This window comes from Bos grunniens, chromosome 10 (assembly GCF_055505025.1).
Source record: "Bos grunniens cultivar Pamir isolate PY7600 chromosome 10, Bosgru_T2T1.0, whole genome shotgun sequence".
NCBI classification, from domain to species: Eukaryota; Metazoa; Chordata; class Mammalia; order Artiodactyla; family Bovidae; genus Bos; species Bos grunniens.
In genome coordinates, this window is record NC_141174.1 from 53621438 (window position 1) to 53640396 (window position 18959).

Here is an 18959-nt window from a genome sequence, read left to right on the forward strand (position 1 = left end):
ATACTCCCACGGGCAAGGGAATGGTCAGGTTTGCTGCTGTTTCCAATGAATGACATCAGCTACCTGTAAGTCTCCATCAAAATGAATTCAGTTAATACTGTTAATTTCTTTTCCCTTCCAGAGCCTGTGGTATTCATGTGGGCATTCCGGAGAGCTGCAGCAAACTTAAGACGGAAACCCAGACAGCTGAAGAGGAAAGGGATAAGGCACAGAGTTACTGATCAGCCCAGAGACCTCCACCAGTCAGGCCTTACAAAGGATGACTACTCGCCTGGAGCTGCAATTATTCATCCTTCATAAACAGAGATCGCTTCTCAGAATTGTTAACATTGCTTCTGTTAGTCTTTAAACAAAGCGGTCTGTTTATAAGTTAGGAACATTAAAAAAAAAAGTCATCCACCTTGTATTGTTTAAAAAAAAAAAAAAAAGAAGAAGTCTGCACACACTCGATACCAAACTGAAAAGGAATGGAGAAGAGATGGAGGCATAGCCTGAGACCCACATGGGTTTTTAACTGGCTAAGTTCAATTTTCTCTTTCAAGGCTGTAGTAGCCATTTTAAATATTTAAACATTAACATAAATACCACACAAACATCAAAGCGTTCTGGGGAGGAGGTCATGCCATTATTTACCCAAATGCTCAAGTCTCTGAGGGAGGGCACCTTGGGTTTCAGCTTGGGCTCAGGTGCTGGGCTCACTTTCTCTTTTTTTATCTTCTAGACGCCAGAGTCCAAGCATTAAAAGGTAAGGAGAGTCCAGCAAGATAAAAGAGTTAACCCTTCTTTTTTAAGTGACCTTCTTGGGAGGATACCAACTTTTCCGCCCCCCAGATTTAGAATCCACTTCCAAATGATACAACTGGAATTTAATTCCCCAAAAGAACAACTTTTGCAAAGGAACCTTTATCCCATTTAGTATAGCTTTGAGCTCTAGAGGAAGGCGAGCCATCTGACTTACCCTGCATGAGGATCTGTAGTACTGATTACCACCAGTTCTGATATGTCCAACTCCAGTAGACTTAAGATCTGCATCGTCCATATCATTGACTTGGCCACCTCGTTACATATGTGGGGGCAGGCGTATTTGGTACCGCAGAAACAAAGGTGAACAGATTGCCAGTAAGACTGATCACTATAGCCTCAAGTTTAGGCTGAAAAAATAGCCTCCCTTGATTTCTCTGCCCTCAGATTGCCCTAGTTTCCATTCCGCCTCCCAATCTAGCTGACATATTTCAGCCACAGTTTCCATTATAGAAGTTTAATCATGTGGCCCACCTCTACTGCCAGCCTCATTAAAAAGCTTTTGATTATTCCCCATCTCAAGACAAAGGCTTCTGTCTCTAAGAAGGCACGTGGGGCTTTTTATTGACAACTGCTCCCCACCACATTTTCTTAGGTATCTTTCGGTTCCTTCCCCATAAATACCCATGGCCAGGTCTTAGGCACCCTGGAAGGCCTGCCATTCCAACAAGCGGTGCATGTTTCTACCTCTGCAGCATGGATTTTACTGTCCCTCAGCCTGAAATTTCCCTTCCCATCTGACAAACTCCTTTCAAACTTCAGCTCAAACGATACCTCTCATTGATGTGATCTGACAATACTTCACATTTATACAGTGACTTACAGTTTAAAAATAACTTTTATATACATATATATATATGTATTATTTATTGGAAGGCCACTAGAGCCTGTAGAAAATGATGGGAAGGCATCAAATTCTGGATTTCACAGATGAAAAGACACAGGCTCAAAAGGGGAGAGATACTGCCTTAGCAAATGGTACAACTGAGACTCATTCAGTGCTCTCTGCTTCCCACTCATCGCTTGCTTCTTCCAACAAACTCTGTACTGGTTACTTCTAAGATGCAGCCTCTCAAACCTCTCCAAGTTACAGCTGACAATTCCCCAACTGCTGGATGTGAATTAACTTTAGCAGGGGCTCCTGAGAGGTGGAAGGCTTGGCTGACAGCAAACTCAGCACTCCCTGATATGCAAAATGACATTTTGGCCTTAGGCACTTAGTAAGTTACACAGTCCTTGCTCCTTAGGAGTAAAAGTTTTCAGGCACTAGAGTGTAGCATTAAAAAAAAGCCAAACTGAATTAGGAACTGACCTACCACTTTATTAGCTTCCCAACATGCATACATATAGAGACATTCAAGCCTGATGCACTGTGATTTCAGTCTCCCTTATCCTCTTCCTGAACTCAAAAGAACTCATTGTGCAATTCTATGAGGTTGCATGTTGGAATTGGACAGAGATTACTTCCCGCTGCCCACTGTGGCACTCGGGAAATTATAATTTGCATCACTTTTGGTGGGGCAGAGAGCAGATATACTTGGGAAATACATTCAATTATTTATTTTTCACATTAGTAAAACACTGTTTGCATATTGTTGGAACCCAAGACTAGTTAAAAATAAAAAACAAACTCCATAAAATACATTCCATTTCTTATTTGTATAGAAATTGTTTACTTTCTCATTCAATTAAACAAAGATTGTAATCACTTTATTTTGGACTCATTTCTCACTTTCAGTTGAAAACTTCAGGAGTAAATTTAAATATTGTCTCATGGAAGATTATGCAGTCAGTTAAGACTGTTCCTGGACACAACATGCTATTTATTCGGAGTCTCATCTAACAGGTTAAAATTTAAAAAAAACCTTACAGTTTAGTGTCTGCAGTCTAAGTTCGGTAGAAGTTTGTTGAAAAGCCAGTTTGCAGAGTGGGGAGGAATTGAGTTTACTTGACATTGGAGAACATCCCTGGAGCTGGAGTGGCTTCCAGAGTTGTGTGAAAGAGTAGGTTTCTTTTCAGCATGCCAGTGACTTGTACATGGGTGGACATGGGTATCTCTCTGATAAGCTTTTTTTTTTTTTTCTGTCACAGAAAGAATCACAGGTTACATATTCATGGCCAAACAAGTTTTGGGTGCTAGAAAGAATGTTTTTAAGAGGTTTTAAACACTGTATCTTCCAACTATTAAATCTAACCTGAATTTGAACTTACCTTGTCGCTCTTAAATGAGATATAGTAACATTAAATGAGTTAGTATTATAAAACTGTATCCAAAACACGGAACTTCAGTGTTTTTTGAGAGGTAGGTGACTGGTATGGCCTTTATTAAACATGAATTTTTATTAAATTTTTTTTTCTTTTTTTTGGGGGGGTGGGTAGGGGTGGGCCTCATGGGATCTTAGTTCCACAACCAGATATCGAACTCTGGCTCTCAGCAGTGAAAGTGTAGAGTTCTAACCACTGGTCTGACAGGGAATTCCCTAAATACAAGTTTTTAAACTTCTTTTCTGTGCAGGGTTCATAGCTGCCCATAGACTTGCCCTTGTGAGTAAGGGATCTAAGACTGAGTTACAGACAATTTAGCTACATGCTGGAATATGGGGAGGGTCTTATCAGCACAATTTAATAGGTGTTGATGGTGTATCTGGAGGCTGGCTAGTCCTGAGTTTGGTCTTGGGTTAGACATACATGTATACAAACGTAATTGTTGCCTCCAAGGAGCATCTGTTTACAAAATACTTGAAAGAGAATAATGGAGGTAAACAGCTGAAATTCAAAATTGTGGTATTATAATAGGCAGAGTAGGAATTTAAAGCAGAAAAATTTTGTTTTTAGGGTGTTCAATTGTAAGGAATTTTCATGTCTGGGACTCTAAAAACATGAGCCCCTAATTCTCTTACCCTTGCCGTTTCATTTAGGCACTTCTATTGCCTGATTGATTATTAAATCTAATTAGCCTTTTCCCCTCAGTCGTCATCCTTCTTGACTTTCCTATAATATCTGACGCTGGAACAATACATTTTTAATAAACTATCTCTAAAATAATCTCAAATTTATAAAGAAGCTGTAGAAATAGTACATACAGCTCCTGTACACCTTTCACCAAGACTCCCTGTTAACGTTTCTCTGCCCAAGTCCCTCCAATCTGAGGCTAAGTTGTAGACATGATGTCTCATTACCATATTATACTTCAGTGTCTATTTCCTAAGTACAGGGCATGCTCTGACATAACCACATCGAAGGAAATGAACAAAGATGCATTCAGTTTAGTTCAGTTCAGTTCAGTTGCTCAGTCGTGTCCAACTCTGCGACTCCATGAATCGCAGCACGCCAGGCCTCCCTGTCCATCACCAACTCCTGGAGTTCACTCAGACTCACGTCCATCGAGTCAGTGATGCCATCCAGCCATCTCATCCTCTGTACTACCATGTAATCTACAAACTCCATTCAAATTTTGCCAACTGTTCTAATAATGTCCTTCACTGGACTATACAAACCAGGATTATGAGTCCCATTCAGTCAGTCTTTAAGTAGAACAGTCCTCCAGTGTTTCTCTTTCTTTCACAATCATGACATTTTTTAAGATTACTGACCAATTACTTTACAGACTATGCCTTTGGGTTTCCCTGGTATTTCCTTATAATTTATTTGGCAAGAACATATCACAAAAATGATGTGTTTTAGGTGCACACCTAGAAACACACATTGCTGATTTGTCTCATTACTGGTGATATCAACTTTAAGCACTTGGTTTAAAGTTTCTGCAAGGTTTAAGCATTAAGTAAACTAATAAGCATGTTATGCTTATTATTAATATCTGAGTGTGAGATTCTTTATGATTACTCAAATATTCTCATCTGCTATCAAGTTTTCACCCATTGCATTTAGCATTCTTTGATGGTTTTTAGCTTATTATTATTGTAATGGTTGCAAATTCGTGAGCTAATTCCATCATTCTCTCTAGTATATTGATATTCTACTACAGAATATTCCCTTTTGCCCCATTTTTAATTCATTCATATAAGTATGAACTTGTAGACTACTATTTTACTCAAAGGATTTCAATCTGTTACTATCATTAATTCCTGCTCAAATGTCACCAGACTTGGGAACTCCTTTAAGCTAGCTCCTGTATTCTCTTGACATGGAACCATCATTCTGTGAGCACATCCACACTTGCTAGTACAAGCTGATGTTCCAGGTTCATCTTCTTCTTTTTTTAATAATTTATTTTTGGCTGTGTTGTCTTCATTGCTGCACGGGGTTTCTCTAGTTGTGGCGAGCGGGAGCTACTCTCTAGTTGCAGTACACAGGCTTCTCTCATGGAGCAGGGGCTCTAGGGTGTCTGGACTTCAGTAGTTGTGGCACATGGGCTCTGCAGTTTCAGTTCTTGGGCTATAGCGCACAGGCTCAACAGTGGTGGTGCAGTATGTAGAATCTCCTGTATTGATAGGCAGGCTCCTCAACTACTCAACCACCAGGGAAGCCCTCCAGGTTCATCTTATAGTTTCCCTTCCCCATTCTCAGAACTAGTAATTTCTCCAAGGAGCATCAGTTTTAGTGATGAATGGGACTTAGAAACCAAGGTCTGGATACCGGTGCTAGGTATGTTCATTACTACCAGAGGGCTGTTGCTTCCAGAGCCTATCAGCAGAATTAGGCAGTATGGATGCATATGTACACAAACACACATCTATTTCACCATCTCTCTATTAAGTACCATGAATTCATTTCCAATTCCAAATCAATACCACAGGGTTTATTCTTGCTTTCCTCTTTCCCATTATTCTTGGTGTATTTGCTTGCTCAGTTAATTTGGTATATAACTAAACTCCCAGCCACTTGACCCAAAAAAAGGGGGAAGTGGAGGAAAGAAAAGAAAAAAGGCCACCTTGGTTCCAGACATGTCCCAGTTTCTTAGTATGTCAGCCCAAAGGTGGGCCCCTAACTTTCCTGTTTCTCTCTCCTAAGTTGCAGACCCACATCTTCAGTCTATAGGTTCTGAAGGATATCACCTGAATCATAATGCCGACATTTGGTTGAAAACATATCTAGTTGTCTTTTCACCCCATCTATATTCTCCCTCTAATATTTTCATAATATAAAATAATATGAAGTCTTTTTCCTTTCTGAATAAACCATTATATTATAACTCTTACAAATGATGTCATTTTGCTTAAAAAGCCTTCAATATCTCTTTACTTTATAAATTTATTATTTTGGCCATGCTGCACAGCTTGTGGGATCTTAGTACTGCCCCTAGCAGCGAAGGTGCAGAGTTCTAACCACTGGACTGCCAGGGAATTCCCTCTTCACTGCCTTTAGAATCAAACCAAACTATCTGGGAACAATAGTCAATCCCTTCCACTACCAAGCTTTAACTTAACTTCATCCTCCATTTATCATCCTTTGTTGTTGTTCAGCTGCTAAGTTGTGTCCAACTCTGTCACCCCATGGACTGCAACACACCAGGTTTCCCTGTCCTTCATTATCTCCCAGTTTGCCCAAATTCATATCCATTGAGTCAGTGAGGCTATCTCATCCTCTGCTGCCCTCTTCTTGTTTTGTCTTCAATCTTACCCAGCATCAGGGCCTTTTCCAATGAGTCGGCTCTACGTGAGGTGGCTAAAGTGTTGGAGCTTCAGCATCAGTCCTTCCAATAAATATTATTTAGGGTTGATTTCCTTTAGGATTAACTGGTTTGATCTCTGCTGTCCAAGGGACCCTCAAGAATCTTCTCCAACATCACAATTTCAAAGCATCAATTCTTTGGCTTTCAGCCTTTTTTATGGTCCAACTCTCACATCCATATATGACTACTGGAAAAACCATAGCTTTGACTATGCTGCTGCTGCTAAGTCGCTTCGGTTGTGTCCGACTCTGTGCGATACCATAGACGGAAGCCCACAGACAGAAGCCCACCAGGCTACCATCCCCGGGATTCTCCAGGCAAGAACACTGGAGTGGGTTGCCACTTCCCTCTCCAATGCATGAAAGAGAAAAGTGAAAGTGAAGTCGCTCAGTCGTGTCCGACTCTTAGCGACCCCATGGACTGCAGCCTACCAGGCTGCTCCATCCATGGGATTTTCCAGGCAAGAGTACTGGAGTGGGGTGCCATTGCCTTCTCCACTATAGGGACCTTTATCATGCTTTACCCTTACGCTTATTAAATGAGCATCTTAGCTACTTCCTAAAATCAGTTCTTTTCATAAAAATTTCTCTCACGCTCTAATGCTTTGCTTCCTCTTTATCCACATTAGTATTTTATTTGTTTTTCAAACATAGCTTAAAGGTCATTCCTACCATGAGTTTGCCTTACTTCTAATTATCCCCTCATTCCTGTCACTATTGTGCTACTTGAATATCCTTCTCCGTGTTATAGCTAATCGTGTATACTTATCTCCCCAACTAGATTAGGAAATTCCCTTAAGGCAGAAACCAGTATTATCTTTAAATCTCAAGAGACTGGTATAGTATACCCAAATGATGCTCAAATCTGCACTATCAATTAAAGAGAGGACAAAGTTTTGACAGGTGTTAATAAATGCAAGAAGATATAGCTTTACATGGTAAAAACATGCAGGTAGGGACAAGAAAGGCTAATCTGTGTGTTGGTAAAGCCGGGATGGAGCAGATGTTGCCTTAATGCAGGGTTTGGGAGAGATCTGAGACCCGTGGCAATGGTGTGGCACTGCCATACTGGAGTGTGCTTCTTGAAGTTAACATGCACACACTCTCCTGTGCTGTATACTTTTGAGTAAGCAAAACCTGGGATAGGGAATATGAAAAGATTAACTTTTCCCCTCTAAGAAATGCGTTTTCAAGAAAGGGGAAGGAGTGATTCAACTCACTAACCACAGAGTCTTTAGGTGTCTTCACTTTCAAAACATCAATTAAGTCACACTCATATTCCCTCTTCCCAACCCCAGCTCCTCAGAGGATTGACAAGGTTATACCACGCATGTACAACAATAAAAACCAACCCTTCGTAGGTCCTTGCTTGATCACTTCTAGCAGTAGCTCATATATAGAAAGCAAACATATATGCCAAGGTAACTGAATCTTCCTATTTGTTGAGATAACCTGGAGACCCATCCTAGAAATATGTCTGGGCCTCGACACTTTGAGTAAGCTTTGCTCAGCAGATCACCCTCAATCTCCAGATAGATGTGTATGTGTCTGTCCTTATGTACTCTGATAAGAAGTCTGCACACTAGCCAAGGGAACACGACAGTGGAAGTGGAAGGATCAATGAAATGCATAGCCTTTATTTCTACATCTCAATGATAAGCTCAATAAATCCTGACATAAAATATTCTAAGGCTTGATTAAAAAGTACCTGCATATATCTATAAACATGAAAAACTGTCTTAATATCTCTACCTGCATGTACATCAAGAACTTCAACTTGGGAGCAAAATATTAAAAAGTGTTCCCTCTCTACCCTAAACATGTGCCTCCTTCTGATGTCTTTAAAATGTGCATGGTATCTAAACAGAGAATCCAAAAGAAATGAAAAGAAATAGGTTAACCTCCTTTGTAGTTGAAAAAGTAGATCCAAACAGAACTATTTCCAAGTTTTGCAATGAAGATTTTCATTGTTTCCACCTCAGTTTCTTATTCTTTAACAATTATAAATCTGACTTCCATACTGGCCACTTTAATAAAATCCTCCTGTTACTAAAGTTCTATGGTTTTCCTGGGGCCGCATTCACGGTCCATTCCTCATTCATTCTTGCTATGCCTTTCTTTGCTCTGATTTCAATCACCACAGATACACCAAATCTGCACTTGAGTTTAAAACTCAAATGATCAACTATCTTTGACACTATCTACCCCTATCTCAGATTTAATATGTTGGTAATAAGACATTAAAAAAAAAAAAGTGTCCTTTCTTTTCTCTCTACCCTAAACCTAACCTTTCTATATGCCTAAAGTCTTCAATGGCATTGTGGAGGTTTAAAAATAGGCTCACTAAATCTTTCTATACTCCTCCCTTGTGAATCCTCAGTGTGGACTTGGTAACTTATTTCTAACAAGGAAAGTACGGCATAATTGACTGTACTTGACTTCTTGGACTGAGCCATAAAATACACTGCGGCTTCCTTCTTGCTCTGTCTTGGACTGCTCACTCTGAGATAAGCCATCTGCTATGTCATGAGGACACTCAAATAGACCTGTGGAGAGGCACATGTGGTGAGGATGCGTTACAGCTGACAACCAGTGAGAGACTGAGGAGGCCCACCATGACCACGGTGAGCTTTCCTGGAAGCAGATGTTCCAGCCCCATGCAAGCCTTCAGACGACTGCAGCCCCAGCCAACAGCTTGATGAGACCCTGAGCCTGAGGCACCCAGGCAAGCTGCATCTGAACTCCTGACCCACAGAAAGTCTGAGATAATTATTTATGGACTTGCCTGGTGGTAGAGTGGATAGGAATCCACCTGTCAATGCAGGGGACACGGGCTCAATCCCTGGTCTGGGAAGATTCCACATGCCAAGGAGCAACTAAGCCTTTGCACCACAACTACTGAGCCCACATGCTGCAACTACTGAAGCCCATGAGCCTAGAGCCTGTGGTCCACAACAAGAGAAGCCACTGCAATGAGAAGCTCCTGCACTGCCACAGAGTAGCCCTGGCTCTCTGCAACTAGAGAAAGCCTATGTGCAGCAATGAAGACCCAGCAGGGCCAAAAATAAATAAATTTTTAAAGAGAGTCTTAAAACATACCTACTCTTTAAAAAAATAATAATAATTTGTGGTTTTAACTAGCTAAGTTTTGGGCTAATTTTTTTTTTTTTTTTTTTTTTGTTCCCTGTGCTATACAGTAGGAATGTATTGGTTATCCACTTTGAACACTCTGATTGTTAAAGTTTATTTATTATTATTTTTTTTATTTTATTTTTTTTTTATAGCTAATGTAAGTAGAAGCCAGGATTTGAAACCATGTCTTCCTTTTTCTAACCCCTTTCTCCAAATTAGACTAATCTTTCATTTGATTATGCCTCAAGTTCAATATTTATTAGTTACATTATAATGATTTTCTATCTCCTATACTATAGTTACAAGGACATGTTTTCAATGGAAGAAAGAGCATTTTAAATGAAAAACATTTATCATGTTTCAGTAATTATCCTCAAACTCAGAGGAAACAATGAAATGTTAAGAACAGTAATAGGCTTGAGTGATAATTTCTGCCAATTCATAATTAGCCCCTAAATCTATGACCTTAGCCAAGCCACTTATAGTCTCTGGGCAGTAGTGTATATATGTGAATGCTCTCCTATATTCCAGGATTGTTATGGAAGTCAAACAAGTGTGAAAGCAGTGGCCATCTTCCCCAAATCCCTTATTTCCCTCTATTTTTTCACATCATTTAACATCTTATTCCAAAACCATGTCATATGATGTAAATATGTAAGTTCCGTAATTAAACCAGTTTGTAAACTCTGCATGGGCAGAGAGGCAGATAACTAGTTTTTAATGACATATCACAAACTTCTAAATTAGGTGTGGTAGGGAGTAGAAAATCACTTTTCTGGAAATATTATATACCATGGGCTTCACAGGTGGTGCAGTGGTAAAGAATGTATCTGCAATTGGAGGATAATTGTTTTACAATATTGTGTTAGTTTCTGCCATATATCAACATGAATTAGCCATAGGGATACATTATATCCTCTCCATCTTAAAATTCCCTACTTCCCACCCCATCCCACCCATCTAGGTGTCACAAAGGACTGGATTTGATCTCCCTGTGTCATATAGCAAATTCCCACTGGCTATCTATTTTACACATGGTAACATATGTTTCACTGTGACTCTCTCAATTCATCTCATCCTCTCCTTCCCCCATTGTGTCCATAAGTCTTTTCTTTATATCTGCATCTCCTTTGTTGCCCTGCAATTAGGTTTGTCAGTATCATCTTTCTAGATTTGGGTTAATATAAAGTATTTTTCTCTTTCTGACTTACTTTACTCTGTATAATAGGCTCTAGGTTCATCCACTTCGTTAGAATTGACTCATAGATGTTCCTTTTTATAGCTGAGTAATACTCTGTTGTGTATATGAACCACAGCTTGTCTGTTCAGCTGTCAGTGGGCATCTGTTGCTTCTGTGTCCTAGCTAGTGTGGGATAGTACTAGTTTCTTATATAGTAATAATAGCACATCCAGCCCAGAATTCAAGGGATACAAGTGATGAAAGGAAATGAACGTGTTAAGCAAGCCCTCCTCTTGCTCTAGTCACACTCTTCATCCTTTCTAAGTAGTGTATTTACAAAGTATCCCATGAGGAACCTGGAAGCCATATTTTACTCCCCCTACAAACTATATCACCAAGTTGTCAGTTTTTTCTCTTATCACTTGAGCCTGGCCCTATTTTTATTACTTTAATTCATTTTTCAATTATTATAACATAACTTTGCAACTTTTCTACTTCCCTACAGTCTTTCCCAGCTCCATTCCATTCTCTACACTAATGCCAACAAGAACTTTTTCAAAATTATACCTGATCATGTTATTTATTTTTATTAAAAAATCACTACTTGTTCCCACACTGCAGAGGACAGAATTCAAATGCCATAGCATCGCACGCCTGTCCCTGTCCTATAGCTCCTTCTCTCTCTCCCATGCTCACAGCCTACACTCTGGCTGGCGGTCACCTCTGCATATGCTGCTTTCTTTTTGTGTGGAAGACCTTTCATTCTTTCCTTGTAACTCTTACTTATTTTTAAAGGCGCAGCTCAAGGTTTATCCAGACCTTCCTCCTTAATTATCAGGTCCTGGTTAGATGACTTCCTTACTTTACTTTCTTGGGGTACTTACCACAAAGATCAGTATTGTGTCTGCCACTAGAAGGTTAGCTCATGGGAAGACCAAAATCTATCTTTGATACTGAGATATTCATCTATTCATATATTCAAGTTCTATCTACTGAGCGACTTATGTATTACGTATGTTATACACAAATGAACAAAACATATATGCCCCGCCTTGGCATAGCTTGTAATCTATTTAAGAAGAAAGACAGTAATAAGTACAATAAACAAATATTCTGATACATGAGTAAGAATTTTATGAGAGTAAACATGGGGACCAATTTTAGGTTGTGTGGCACACAGGTACACTCAAACATTTACTGAATGAAATGTTTATACCTTCACCACAGAGATTATGTAGGCCAGGCTCATTATATCCTTGCCAATACTGACTGTTTTTGTTTTTTTAAAAACATCTTTGCTCGTACTGTCAATGTCACTTTCTTGCTTATACATTCTCAGTACTAAAAATCAATAAAAAGAACACAAATTCAAATATACATTAAAAAAAAGAAGCTTGATTAAGCACAAGTGGAAAACAAAAACTAGCTTTATATATATTATCAGAGTTACTCTAATAGATGGCTAAGATAATTTTAAAATAATCTCTTATAAGATCACACATTTTATTGAGTAAAAACTAAAACTAAAAAAATGAAAGTCATGTCTTTCTGGTATTCAGAAGTCTAAAGTAATCATTGCTTAGCTTTTCTAAAAGAGAAAATTACTAGGGAATCCCTGCCTCTCCCATGGTTCACTGCCAAATGATTCACAAGTAGAGTATTTCAGGAAATATGGGTATGTGACAAAAGTTAAAAAAAAAAATCATGACTATTGAAACAAAGCTTAATATTTTAAAAAGGGAATGGCAGGATGAGGAAACTATATATTAAAATATATAAGACAATTTCATTAATAACTAGTCATTAATTTAAAATATTATATAACCAACCAAAAAACTCAAAACAAAACTTGGTAGTAAAAAGAATATTTAAATGCTACTTACAACAGCTGAGAAGGTCACTGGGGCTAATTTCCTATATTAATATAAAATGCATAAAAAAATTCCAAAACCAAATTTTGCCTTGGATTATAAAGCTTGTATTTTATAAATTAAATGAGTTCATCCCTTCATAAATACAAATAGTTGGCTATAATAACATTAAATGATTGGCCCTTTCCTAAATTCACCTTCATGGTCCTGAAAATTTTAAATTAATTAGTATAGATGAGGAAAAAGAGCTTCTGTTTTACATGTTAGTCTTTCTAGTTGAAATATGAGATTTCTCTGGAAAATACACTCATCTGTTTGTTTTTAGTAGTGTATTTCAACACCTAGCCAGGATTTGTGCCAAGGGACAGAGGCAGTCACCGAACCTGTTACACCACAAGCTTTTTTTTTTTTAAACAAATTGATGATTGCCCAACAAAAAACTGTTAACTTTCTTGTGAATTTACATAGGCAGAGAGCTTTTTATTTTTCTTTTTGGCTTCTGCAATGGAATTTCACCAGTTTTTAAAGGTATTAACTTTGTAACCTGCAACAATCATCATTTTAAATCAGTATAGAAAAACTGTCAGATAGGTCAGAAATAGGGTTTACGTAAGTCAAAATTATCTCTGACAGTAGCAAGATTTAACCTTCTGAGCAAACCCCAATAGACCAGCATTACAACTGAAATGATTAACCTAATGTGTAGTTGCTAAGTCATGTCTGACTTTTTGAGACCCCATGGACTGTAGCCTGCCAGGTTCTCCTGTCTATGGGATTCTCCAGGCAAGAATACTGGAATGGGTTGCTATTTCCTCCTCCAGGATTAATCTAATACATAATGATAAATATTGCTCTTGAAAGAGCAAATTATTTTCCTACTTTTTTTTTTGCTAAAGGTCTAGTATAAAAATATTTTCTTCTCTCTGTATTTCCCTGCCACGATAATGCTAAAACATATCTATAGTCTCCTCAAACCTCAGGTGTTAAGGGCATATTAGCCTGTTTGAGTTGGAACACTGCTTCACATAGTCCAAGCGTTTTTTTAAGGCACTCTAAGAACTCTCAAGGACAGTAAAACAAAAACATTCCTGTTGCCTACAGATCTTTCAGGTATATTTTCCCTCAAATTTTTCTAAACTAAATGTTGTGATAACTGGTTTTTCTTTGTTTTCCATGGTACAGTCTTTAAGTTATTTTTCTTTTACTCGAAGCCACTCCTTCATTTTCAACTTGCTGAGCAGGCAGGCTTTTCGTTTCCACGGAAACTGAATTCCTGTGGCTTCGGGTAGGCATTCTTGTCCCACCAATCTAGGAGAAGCAGCAAAGAACAGGACAGTTTAACATGTTTACAATACAGTCAACTCTATTGTTTACACATGAAATAATTACCCTTCAAATTGTCCTTTATATATTTTTAGCCTCTAGCCACTTAACTGCCTCTATGCAAGCTTTAATCTGACAGTTTTAAAGTACGACAATTTCAAATAACAATCAGGGAAGCAGACAGATCAGGGTAAACTGAGAGAAGTAAAGAGGAAAATCACTCTTTTGTGATTTTTTTAAATTTGGAAAAGTTTGAAATGTTAAATGAGGAAATGAAGGAATGACAGACCTTTAGAGCAATGTGCTTACAATAATGAAACTGAAGGGCAGTGGAAAAGAAGAAATGAAAACTAAGAAGGGAGGGAAAGGAACTATAAGAAGGTCAGCGATGGTAAAGACAGAGAAGAAATTATGAATTCGAGAAACAGACAAAGAGTAAGAAAAACATAAGAGTCCAAAAGAGAAGAAAGATACAAAGAATAAATGTGAAAGGAAGAGAAAATAAGACTCCTGTTTGAAACGAAAACTGAAAAATACCCAACAAAAACTGTAGCTAAAATGACTTAAAATACTGATAACTCATTCTGTCTATTCTTTCACTTGTTCCAACTAATTAACCACATTTATGTATTTTCTTGGCCAAAGTTAACAATGTACAAGAAGTTGTCATTTCTAAAAGGATTCTCTCAATAATAAGAGTGGAGAATTGAAAAATATAAACAACCTTTGTAAACCATAAAACCACTGTAAATTACAAAATAATCCTCAGTATCTGCATTCTAGCTATTTCTCCAAAGGAATTGTGGACATTTGCAGATTAATACAGAAAGAAAAAAAAACAGGAAATATCTACATGATATACAAGCGATAGATGTTGTGGAGTGAAATATTGAGAAGAATAGAGGACTCAATAATTTTTGACTCAAAGATTTTTGGCAGCAGGAAAGGAAAAGTCAGATTCACTCACAGAGAAGAAAAGTTTTCCTTCAACTAAACTCGAACTGGAACTTCTTACATGATACAAAGAATGGGCTACATGGTAAACAGTATCTCTAACAATGGTTTTACAAAAGTTTCTGAGAAATATCATTCAACTGTTATTTCTAGGAAGGATGCTATAAAGAGTATAACATTAATTATAACTAAAATATTGAGTTATAAAAAATACTTAGCATTAAAACACAATTTACTTAACATTTTATTGTACTTTTAATAAGGCACTGCAGTCACTAATTACTAACACTTGTTTTTATATTTTTCCATATCCTACTTATCAATTTTTAATTGCATCACCATAATTTTATTCTATGTATTCTTCTGCAAATTGCCTCAAATATTTAATGAAATAAAAAAGTATACATAAAAACTGAAAAAAAATTATAACTCTGCTTTTCATAGGAACATAGGGATTTAACTATGTGGTTGCCTTGCTCATGCCCTCACTGGGCAGGCTAATAGAATTTTCTTTAGTTGACTATAAACCTAACAAAAAACAGAAAGTTTTGCTAAAATGATGGGTTCACAAGAGCATACAACTTTACCTATCGTTCCAATAAACACTGTTTTTAGAATGGTGTTGTGATTAACATGGCAAATATGGACACCAGGTTGAAATGCATAGCGAAACAGATTAATAATAAACAACCTAGTGGAACATTTTATTTCAGAAAAGATCCTACCTTTTGTTGCGCTGTGGGACCCAGTGACTTAGGTGGAAAAGTACAAGGTATTCTTCCGTGATGGATATGATATGGTAACAAGAGACTGGGATCTAAAGGGACCCAGGGAACCGAGAGGCTGGAAGGCACACCAGGAAGGCCACAATGTGTTTTATGCAAGTTGTACGCTGTCCTAGTAACTTTTCCATCAGAGGTTTTGTAGATCAGGAGCGAAGAATCTTCTGCGGCGTGAGACAACAAGTAGGAACCCTCCTGCAAGCTAAATTCACACAGTAAAACTCAACTCACTGATTCACTGTGTCAATTTCAATAGCATTTTCTTAATCATGACCTATTAATAAAATAAAAAAACAATTAGGGGAATGGGACATCATCTCTAAAAACACTCTGTTGATCAAATAAGATTTAAGAATCTTCTAATCTATTTTCATGCCTTTTTAGCAACTAGTTTTAGTTCTTATTCCAAGTTCAGGATATATAATTATTTTCTTTTCATTGTTATGTCAGTCAATTTGGAAGTTTTCAATAATTTAATGGGAGACAAATAGTCTGCCTAATTCTCTAATTCCTGGACAACACATAACGAAAAGTACACAGACATATGAGTATGTAAGAACACATACATACCGTTTCTATACACAACATTTAATTAAACAAGCACTGTAACTACTTTCTATCTACTAACAGGTGAACAGAGATAGAAAGGTGAATGTGACACACTACACTGAAAAGTTTAAAATAAAGCGGCAGAAACAGTTAACAGAACAATCACAATATGAGGGGCCCTGAGAATAATAGCAACCTAAGCAGTTAATAGGTACTGAATGTTTATCATGAACTAACTGTTGCACTGTTTATGTCCTTTTTGTCATTAAATCCTACACAACAACAACAACAACAACAACAAATCCTACACAACAAATCTTGAAGGGATAAAATTAGTAACTCCATATTAGAGACAAACAAAAATTAGACATATTAAGTAATTTGCCCAAGTTCTGAGTGCAGGACCTGCATATAAACCCAGGCAATCAAACACCAAAAAAAACCCATACCCTTTATTGTGATCCTCTACTATCACAATAAGAAGTTCTGTCAAATTTGCATTAAACCCTTTCTCTTTAGAAAGCTTTAAGGAATTCAGTGTACCAACATGAAGAGGTAAAAGGATATGATTGACATCCTGTGTGTTCCTTTTTTGTTGTTGTTTTTACACTCTTCCAGTGCAAAGGTACTATGGAGGATATCAGTTCTTCCTCACAATCTATCATTAAAAACAAGGATTAATCATACTTATAAGTCATTCTTCTCTAGAATTTGTGAACATTACCCATCAATGGCTTGTAAATGTGATTAAGGACACAATGTAACAACAAAAGCAAAAATGTGAATAATGTACTTTGGAGATGGAGTAAGGGACTACAATCTAAGAAATATAGGTATTTTTCCAAAGAAGGCATCAGATCAGATCAGATCAGTCGCTCAGTCGTGTCCGACTCTTTGCGACCCCATGAATCGCAGCACGCCAGCCTCCCTGTCCATTACCAACTCCCGGAGTTCACTCAGACTCACGTCCATCAAGTCAGTGATGCCATCTAGCCATCTCATCCTCTGTCGTCCCCTTCTCCTCCTGCCCCCAATCCCTCCCAGCATCAGAGTCTTTTCCAATGAGTCAACTCTTCGCATGAGCTGGCCAAGTACTGGAGTTTCAGCTTTAGCATCATTCCTTTCAAAGAAATCCCAGGGCTGATCTCCTTCAGAATGGACTGGTTGGATGGCCAATACCATTAATCATCAGGGAAATGCAAATCAAAACCACAATGATATACCACCTCACTCCTGTCAGAATGGCTATCACCAATAAGACAATAAATAAGTGTTGGCAAGGATGTGGAGAAAAAGGAATCCTTGTACACTACTGGTGGGATTATAAATTATGCAGCCACTATGGGAAAGAGTAGGGAGGTACCTCAAAAAATTGAAAATTGAACTGTCATATGATCCAGCAATTCTACTCTTGGGTATTCATCATATATCAAAAGATATATAAACACCAATGTTCACTGCAGTATTATTTATAAAAGCCAAGATAGAGAAGCAAGTTAAGTGTCTACTGATGAACAGATAAATAAGATGTGATAAAAGTACAATGGAATACTGCTGCTGCTGCTAAGTCGCTTCAGTCGTGTCCGACTCTGTGCGACCCCATGGACTGCAGCCCACCAGGCTCCTCCGTCCATGGGATTTTCCAGGCAAGAGTGCTGGAGTGGGACGCCATTGCCTTCTCCGACAATGGAATACTACTCAGTCATAAAAAATGAAATCTTGCATTTGCAGCAACATGGCTGTATCTAGAAGTTATTGTGCCATGTGAAACAAGTCAGAGAAAGACAAATACCATACGACCTTACGTATATATGGAATCTGAAAAGCAAAAGAAACAAAAGTAAGATAGACTTACAGACACATAAACAAAAGGGTGGTTGCTGACTGAGGATAGTATGTGTGTGGAGAAACAGGCACAGGGGGCTGAGGAGGTACAAACCTCCAATTATAAATAAGTCACAAGGATGTAACACACAGCATAAAGAATATAATTGTAACAACTTTGTATGGAGATATATGGTTATTAGACTTATTGCAATCACTTCATAATGTATGAAAATATCAAATCACTATCTAGTATACCTGAAACTAACATAATATTGTACACTAACTATATTTCAATTAAAAAAGAAAAGAAATACAAGCAGCCACTAGAAGCTGAAAATTAGGCAAGGAAACAACTGATTCCTAAGAGCCTCCAGAAGGGGCCAGCCCTGCTGACACAAGTTTAGTCCATTGAAGAGAATTTCAGATCTTTGAGCTGCAGAACTACAAGAGAATAAATTTGAGTTGTCTGAAGCCATTAAGTTTGTGATAATTTGTTACAGTGGCAATAGGAAGCCATTATAATATCTGTACAGAAAAAAATGTTTAACTGTAAGCTCAGTAAAGCCAGATGTTATTATATTTCCTTCCTATTTATATTTTCACAATTCCACTTTGACACAACAGAATAAATTTTGTATTTCTAGGTTATTTTCTGTCTATTCCTAACAAGATGTATTCAAAGTTTTTTCACCCAAGAAAATTAGACATACCAATGAAAAACGCCTCCAGAGTACTTACCTACTTAATTTTCTTAGAATGTGTTGGAGGATGTTAAATAAACTTGAAATCCTATTAAACAGAAGAAATCCAAATAAAATTAAGGAACAAAAAAACTTACTCTTAACAACTGTAACTCCTTGGGAAAAGAAATGTCTCAATAACAAAACAACAGATGAAATAATGTAAAAC

General features: G+C 37.7%; 1 protein-coding gene and 1 long non-coding RNA gene across 15 annotated transcripts in view; one reads left to right on the plus strand and one right to left on the minus strand.

Moving 5' to 3' along the window:
- Positions 1-13353, plus strand: part of LOC147364549 (uncharacterized) — a 29747-nt gene extending 16394 nt beyond the window's left edge. For all 4 annotated transcript variants that reach the window (XR_015134649.1, XR_015134651.1, XR_015134653.1 and 1 more), the window contains one exon: positions 122-13353. This is a non-coding gene — a long non-coding RNA (uncharacterized LOC147364549). The remainder of the gene's footprint in view (positions 1-121) is intronic.
- ICE2 (interactor of little elongation complex ELL subunit 2) overlaps positions 11856-18959 on the minus strand; it is a 64391-nt gene continuing 57287 nt past the window's right edge. For 6 of the 11 annotated variants that reach the window (XM_086321282.1, XM_086321281.1, XM_086321289.1 and 3 more), the window contains 3 exons: positions 18789-18839; positions 15618-15876; positions 11856-13923 (listed from right to left, as the gene is read on the minus strand). In XM_086321282.1, coding sequence (XP_086177408.1) covers positions 13801-13923; positions 15618-15876; positions 18789-18839 — 433 coding nt within the window. In that variant the 3' untranslated portion in view covers positions 11856-13800. Of the gene's footprint in view, positions 13924-15617; positions 15949-16770; positions 16882-18788; positions 18840-18959 lie in introns of those variants that run through there. The other 5 variants (XR_015134647.1, XR_015134645.1, XR_015134643.1 and 2 more) reach the window with 2 other exon arrangements.